We start from the raw sequence: 8,083 nt of genomic DNA on the forward strand, positions 1-8,083 counted from the left end.
CCATCCCTCAGAAGAGGGGGCGCCCAGCACCCAAGAGGTGGGCAGCACAGAGCGGATGGGATGGGCTCTCTCACACCCATTCCCCACTCACTAGCTGCCTGACTTCAGGTCAGGGCTGTATCCTCTCTTTGGCTTTGTCTCTTAACAGAGATGTCAATATGACTTCTTTCACATGGTGGTCATGAAGGAAATGTCTGTGATAACTCAGTTAAGAGCCTGGAACAGTGCTTGGCACATGAGAAAAGGAAAAAACACAAGTTCGACGCCTGTGAGCTCCGAGAGCTGCTCCCTGCTCACCCATTCACCCGGGGCTGCGGACACTCACTCAAGAGCCCATCTCCCTCAGCTGGGACAATGGTCCAGCCCCAGGCTCCACAAAGGAGCTGCTAATGAAACTCTCAGAGACTCAGTCATCCTACAACGAGCATAGTGTTAACTGAGGGAGCAAAGAACGGGGGCATGACTTTTTCACCCTACAATCTCTCACTTACTTTGAGCAGAAAGGACCGAGTGACATAGACACTGTGTCCAAGCCAGTACTGGCAGCCAGGCCTGGCCCTGTGAGCTCTCTGCTCAGCCAGGGGCCGCTGGGCGGGGAAGGCGGCACTGGGCTCCTTAGTCACTCAACTCCTGACCCCCAGGAAGAGAGGAATTTCTAGGCCCGTCTTCCTAAATGGCTACTGACTTAGCCATGCTTTCTTTAATTCGTTCACAAACATGTAGTGAGTACCCACTTGTCAGGGATTCTTAACCTCTCCTGTGTAGTCTGGTCAAGGCTATGGTCTCTTCTCAAGATAATGAATAAAACAGAGTGATGATTATAAATGAAACCCAGTTGTACTAAAATAGTCATCAAAAAGTTAAAGAACAATTTATGTTATTAGTGATATACGTGCTTCTTTGTTAATACATTAAGTAACAAACTCCAGCGGCAAGTCTAATAACCATTCTAATTTCACAGTAATGATGAGCATGAGTGCTGTTTTGAGAAAGCTGCAACTGCAATGTGATATAAAAAACATCTGTGACTTCTAATGGTAACAAAGTGACAGGTGTCGGGGACTCTCCTGGTGGTCTAGTGGCCAAGACTTGGAGCTCTCACTGGGGGGGCCTGGGTTCAATCCCTGGTCAGGGAACTAGATCCCACATGCCCCAACTAAAGATCTGCATGTCTAAACAAAACAGAAGATCTTAAGTGGTGCAACTAAGACCCAGTGAAGACAAATAAATATTAAAAAAAAAAAAAAGTGACAGCTAGGTACCATGAATACTACTACTGTGGTTCTTGGCCTATAGCCATAATTGAAGGAAATGCTACATATCAGAATCACTGAAAATAAAGACGTGATTTTTTCCCTTTCCGAGTTCACCATCCCCTGAATTCTACCCACAGAACCCTTGGAGATTCATGGGACCTGGATAAGAACTCCATCCATCTGAGGTAGTGAACTAAGAGGGAAAACACCAGAGTGTGGCCACAAAAAAAACCCAGGACCTCAAGAATCTCCACAGGGAGAAGGGCAAACCAAACATCCGTAAATATTCACTGAGTACCTGCCGGTGCAAAGAGGCCCAACTGTGGGATCCACGTAATTACTCTTATATCCTGAGTCACTATAGATCATGTGTGCTGAACGTGTTTAAAAAGGAAAGGAAAAGGTAGTTCGCCACTTTTGAACACAGCAGTAGCCACCAAAGACTTGACAGGCACTGCCCGGGTGGAGGCTGCCCCAGCCTGTGTCGGGGGTGAGCGGGTGAAGACGGAGGGGTAACCTGACTCTCACCCCAGGGCTGTCTGTGGGCGTCTGGGCAGCAGAGGTGAGACTGGCTCCTGGCCCCATTAGCCCGGGACACCTGCTGAGGCAGTCAGCTGGCCGGGACCAGGTATCCTCTCTGCTAACCACACCAGGGGCTGCTCTGCTCTTCCTGCCACATCTGAGAAACCCAAAAGCTCTCTGAGGCTTTGTCCAGGGCCAGGGGCGCTTACCCCCTGAGGTCGGCGACAAGGATCTGCCCCCCGTTGCGCACGTCGAAGATCTTGACGGACCTGTCTGATGAGCAGGTTGCCAGGCGGGTGCCGTAGTAGTCCATCTGGGCATCGTGCTGCAGTGGGAGGACAGGGCCTGAGATTAACTGAACCTCAGAGAATCATCACTACCAGGCAGGAAGCTAGCTTGGTAACATTCTCACTTCTCTCACAGGAAACTTCCTTCTGAAAGGGACAGGAGACACCACACCCACCCCTCACAGCACGGGGAAGTCCTTCCAATCCCGATTGGCAGGGGGGTATGGGAGGAAAGGAGCTCGTGCGGCTTCTCTCTCCTTCCTCCCACCCCGCTATCTTGAGGCTCCATATGCCACCAGGGAGGTTCAGCGCAGTGCCAGAACCCGGGGCTAAAGCCGACTTAGAGAAGCAGGCCTCTGACTACGGCAGGACCCAGTCAGGTCCTCCACAATGCACGTCTGGCTGGGACACAGGGTTCCATTCTGACATTTGGGCTCCTTCCTCCACTCATGGCCCTGGATCCTCTGTGGGCCTTTGTTCCTGGGTTTCTATCTGACCTTTTCCCCAAGCAGTGTGCCCAGGACCCCGAACTCTCCACCCAGCACTTCAACGTTGCTGGTCCCACCACTGATGAACCGACTTCATCGAGGCTGCCCTCCAGGGCTGGGCCCTGCCCACAGCTCCTTGTCCATCTGGGCAATGGCTCCTCTGAGCCCATCTGCCTGCTGCCTCACTGAACTTACTGGCCCTCGTGTTTGCTCGCCCTGCTATTCCAACAGATGACTTAACTTCATTATTCTACCTTTGGGGTTTCAGGAACTATCAGCTGTCACACTGTGGTCATCAGGAGCAATTACATCCTTTCAAAAGTAAGCAATTATTCTGTCTGCTTAGACATTTCTTCCTCAAGTCCATACCCAAGGAAGACATCCTGATTCTTCTTGGGAAGTCAACCTTCTCCACCACTCCAGGTCTTGGCTTCCTGGAAGGCAGGCAGGGAAGTGCTCACACAGATCTTTTCTGTAACTGTACTTCTCAAGCACTGTTCCTGCAGAGTGCTGTCAAACACTTTGGGAGGAAGCAGGGCACAGAACCGAGACTTCAATCCTATCTCAGGTTATCTGCTGTGCAACCTTGGGAAAATGTCCTAATGCCCTGGAACCTTAGTTTCCTTGTCTTTAAATGGAGCTAACAATGGCCTCAACTTCATGAAGGTTAAATGAGACACTGAAGGAGCAGCATTCAGCAGGGGGTGTGATGTGCCAAGAGCATGCAGATGTTCCCCATTGCTACCCTGTCTCATCTGTTCCCCAAGATGAACCCGCCCAGAGAGGGGACACACCCATGGCATTTCCCATCTCAGCTACGAGGAAATCAAGGCTGGCTCAGAAAAGTTAGCAGATTGATGAAGGACCTCAGATTGGACTGTCTTAAAGTTAAGATTGACTAGGGACCTCACATTGGATGGTCTTACCCAGGTGCCACACTGCCTCCAAGGACGACTACATCCAGGAATCCCCTCAGAAGCCCAAAAGCAACAGCTAGAGGGAGGCTGTGAGGGCAGGACGCCTGGGATGAAATGCTGTAGGCTGACTGACTCGGGTCTTGTTCAAGGCTTCCTGGACTACTTGCCCTGCATGAAGCAGTCTGTATCTTTGCTGGAGACTTTAACCTCTGGACCTTCTCCCACAGCCCTGTCCTCTTACATAAGCCAAGTGTTCACCTCTCAGGACACACCCTGAGTTAATGACTTCTGGTTCAAAGGACACCATCTGACCCGCCGTCTGTGGTGGTCTTACCCGGCTCTGCCTTTGTATTGAGTCATCTTCCTATTTCTTTCCTTCTTTTTTTTTTGGTCACATCACGCAGCAGGCAGAACTTTCCCAACTAGGGGTCAAACCTGTGCCCCCTGCATTGGAAGCATAGTCTTAACCACTGGACCATGAGAGAAGTCCTTATTTTTTCTTCTTTAATCCCCTTTTCAATGGGGCCAAGTGACAGCAGGAGGAAGATAGCTGGGAAGACTATTTCAAACCTGTGCACCCACTTTCATCCCATCCCAGAGCCAGTTACTTTTTTGGCCAGGAGACTAAGTACCCTGAGCTACAAACTGTTTCTTGGTTTCTCCTGACACAGAGTGACCAGACTGTCACAGCCCTGTCAACTCAGAGGGCCTGCTTGGAGACTGACCATACCCCTGAGGTTACAGCCTGACTGGCAAAGGCTGCAAGGCCACACTGTATTCAAAAATCATCAACAGAGATGCCCATGTCCTCAGCATGTGAGGAAGGGCTAAAGGAATACTTACAATCATGTCCTCATGGGAAGTGTCCACAGTGTTAATTACTGACACCTAAAACCAAAGATATTGTTGGTAAATGAACTGATGGTAGTTAGAATGCAATCATCTCGTTAAATCCACCGATCACTTTTAAAGTTCTTGACAGCATCTGATCATTCATTCATTCAGAAAACATTCACTCTAAGTGCCTTCGCTGCACCAAGCACTGTGCCAGGGACTGGAGACTCAGACACAGAAGAGAGGTACTTCTTGCCCCAGAGAAAGCCTCTAGGGAAGCAACCCCAACAAGGCAGAATGAATATTTTCATGGGGTTAGGATGTGCAATAGCAGTCTGAGGGGCTGGGGGTGGTGGACAAAAACTGGGGCTCCGATGAGGAGGAATTTGGCAGGTGGCTTCCCTGGTAGCTCAGATGGTAAAGAATCTGCCTGCAATGTGGGAGACTCAGGTTCGATCCCTGGACCAGGGAAGATACTCTGGAGAAGGGCATGGCAACCCACTCCAGTACTCTAGCCTGGAGAATTCCATGGACAGAGAAGCTTACAGCCTACAGTCCATAGGGTTGCAAAGAGTTGGGCAAGACTTGAGTGACTAACACATGGGGAAAAAAGTACAGTCCACGCAGAGGGAATAACATGAGCAAAGATTGGGGATGGTGGCATGGGAGGTCCTGGCTATGCCTGAGGGTGAAGAGGGACTCCAAGGGAGCTACAGCTGGACTATGGAGCATCAGAGGACAGAGCCTCTGATGTTCCAGGCAGTTTCTTGCATAACAGGATTTTCACCTGAAGACTTTGATTAATTGATTCAATTGATTCTCTTGAGGCTTCTCCCTGGTCCACCACCTGTGACAGAGTCCTGTTCGCAGGGCTGGAGTACAGTTACCATGGTCATCACCTTCATATCCATTCTCTGAGGTTCAGCTCAAAATATGACCACACCCCGCCCCCCAACACCGGGTCTTGGATTCCCAGATTTCCGAACTGGCCAAACTCTTTTGAAAGTCAACACTGAATGTCTAGATGCTTCCTTCTCCCAACTAGAAAGCAAGCTCCCTAGAGCCAGGGTTGGTGTCAGTGACAGTTCTGAATCCTCTCAAATCACCCAGCACAGTGTTTTGCAACCAGAAGGAACTCAGTGTCTATCTGCTAAATGAATAAGTCAATGAACAAAAATGGACAATTTGACTATGTTCCACCACTAGTCTCTCAAAACTCTTGGGATAGAAAAGAGACTGAAAAGGAGGTTTCAGACTAGAAGTGATACTTCTTTTTTTTTTTTTTTCTCTTATGAAAATTCAGGGCAGTTTTATTAGCAGTACCTATGACCATGTTTTCTGTACTCGCTCATTTTCATACAAGTATTAGCATTCATTTAGATTGCTGCTGCTGCTGCTGCCAAGTCACATCAGTCGTGTCTGACTCTGTGCGACCCCATGGACGGCAGCCCACCAGGCTCCCTGTCCCTGGGATTTTCCGGGCAAGAGTACTGGAGTGGGTTGCCATTTCCTTCTCCTAGAAGTGATACTTCTTACCATCTCCCCCATTTCATCTTTTCCCAGCACTAGTCCTGCAGGTTTAAAACCTGACCTGACTTTTCAGAAAGGAGGACACTGGAAGAGGATGGCTGCAAAGCAGTGCAAAAGGGGAACATCAAGTAAACACAAATTCTCTCATCAAAGTCTAGACGCCCTAGAAAGCAGGCCCCCAAGATCTGCAAAGGCAAGAAAGGAAGATAAAGGGAAGCATCTCCTACCTGCGCCAAGCTGCCCGGGTTATAAAGTGCTTTCAGGTGTGCACTAGGAAAGCTGAAGGGTAGAGTTCACAGCTAGCCGACTAAGGAGATGAAGCCCAGAGAAGAGGAAACAGCTGCTCCAGGGCTAGTCAAAGGTGGTGCTGGGAGAAGAGCCCCCACCTGCTATTAATAATTTCTAGCCCACAAAGCTTTCCACCCCACTAGGCTGCCTATCTAGCTGTTACATTCAATTGCCTAAGTTAATGGCCCAACGCTAAGTAGATGAAAAAAGAAAATTTACTGGTAGTTTCATACTAGTTCATCAGAGGACCTTGAAGATTACCAGCATTTATTTTGAACCACTCTCACTCACCAACCAGGACTGATGAATAAGTGCCTGGTCCTTTTTTTTTTTTAAGCTATTAAAAAAAAAAAAAAATGTTCATCCTCCCGAGCACCTCAAGTTGTCTGGTCTTCACTGGGTAGTAAAAGACAGCCCTCAAAACAATTCACTCTTCAGAACTACTGATTTAAAACCTCATTTTTTAAAAAAAGCTGAATGTCACGGCATAAGCGACTCCAACTCTACTTAGTACCTTAAAAGGCCAAGAAAAAACCCCAAGAAACTTACAACCCAGTCTCCTGCAGAGCAAGGAGCAAACCCAGCGTTCTGACGTGTGGGCTCACCCAGCTTTCCTCAAAAACCTAGGCACAGACATTTCCCCGAGAACACTGGCTTAACAGAATCGACTTCACGGGGCTGTGGGCAGGCTGAGATTAGGAACAGTGCTTGGAACCTGTTAGGGCTCAGAATATAGCGGCTTCTACGGTGTTTGGGATTTTATTCTCACTTGTTGCGGGAGAAGAAAAGGAAGGAGCAGGAGACGCGGCGGCTCGTCTGTCCGCAGAGTTCTGAGAGGTTTCGCGGCCTCCCTCTGACCACCCGCCTAGAGCCACCCCACCTCAAACCCGAAGCGGTGCGGGAGAACTGTACGGCCCCAGAATGGGGCTCGAACTTCAGCGCGGCGAGGACCCGGGAGGGCCGCGACCCCGACCCCAACACTCACCATGGTTGTAGCGGCTTCAGTACTCAGACGTGGCAGGACCCGGCGTCGCCTCAGAACAGCTCACTTCCGGCGTCGGGCTGAAAGCCCGTCGGGTCCGGACGCCGGAGCCTCCGGGCAGCAGCGAGCTCCGCTCGCACAAACGTTCCGTCCTCTCCTGAGGGCCACGGCCCCTCCCCTTCTCCGTGCGTAGACCGCGAGACCAAAACGGGGTGGGACTCTCGTTTCCATGGCGACCCAGACTCGGGCCTTCTAATCTGAAGCTTTAGCCCGTCTTCCCTCGCGACCAAACCCTTCCCTTTTCCTGAGATCCACACAGGAAAAAAAGGGACTCCTAAGGAACGTCTCCGCGTTTCTGGGTACAACGGGCCTTACGATGAACATTTTAGGATGATTAATTTGGGGGATAGTGGCCAGACTGGTCCTTGTTCTTCCTTGTTAGTGTCTCCTCAGGACCCAAGCTGGGACCAGGGGCAAAGAAACCCAGTAGATAAGCCCCTTGCCGGGAGCTGAGCCTGTCTCCCTTCCTGCCCTCTCGAAGCACAGAGGATCCGTGCCTCTGAAACCGCCTTTTCCATCACGGCTCTGGGATCCTGTGAATCTGGCCCACCGGCTAGATGCCCAGGCAAGGAGGGATCTCAGCCCTGCAGCTAAGCCCAGGATCCAATCGCCAGTTTCCCCAGCCCCTAGGCCCCTGGCTTCTCACCTGCACAGCGAGAATGCTGTAGCTGGACAGAGCCCCTGGGGGGTTCCCCTCAGCCACACATGGTCTGGCAGCCCTGGGCTTCTCATGGCTTTTTAGGAGTTCAGTGACCCAGGATGGAACCTAGACTCCCCTTGGATGAGTCAGAATCCCTGTTTCCTCTCTTGAAACTGGAGGGAAGTGTCCTAGCAGAAGATGGTCCCTGCTGGAGGGATGATGTTAAGACCCAGAGGGTGTGACAGACCCAAGGCATCAAGAAGCTGGGAGAGGGGGCCG

General features: G+C 50.6%; 1 protein-coding gene across 1 annotated transcript in view; it reads right to left on the reverse strand.

Moving 5' to 3' along the window:
* Window positions 1-7,237, reverse strand: part of SEC13 (SEC13 homolog, nuclear pore and COPII coat complex component) — a 43,296-nt gene extending 36,059 nt beyond the window's left edge. Inside the window, exons 1-3 of the mRNA XM_043886180.1 lie at window positions 7,108-7,237; window positions 4,314-4,358; window positions 1,988-2,103 (exon numbers count right to left, since the gene is read on the reverse strand). Coding sequence (XP_043742115.1) covers window positions 1,988-2,103; window positions 4,314-4,358; window positions 7,108-7,110 — 164 coding nt within the window. The 5' untranslated portion in view covers window positions 7,111-7,237. The remainder of the gene's footprint in view (window positions 1-1,987; window positions 2,104-4,313; window positions 4,359-7,107) is intronic.
* Between the last annotated feature and the right edge of the window lie 846 nt (window positions 7,238-8,083).

This window comes from Cervus elaphus, chromosome 24 (genome assembly GCF_910594005.1).
Source record: "Cervus elaphus chromosome 24, mCerEla1.1, whole genome shotgun sequence".
Lineage (NCBI taxonomy): Eukaryota > Metazoa > Chordata > Mammalia > Artiodactyla > Cervidae > Cervus > Cervus elaphus.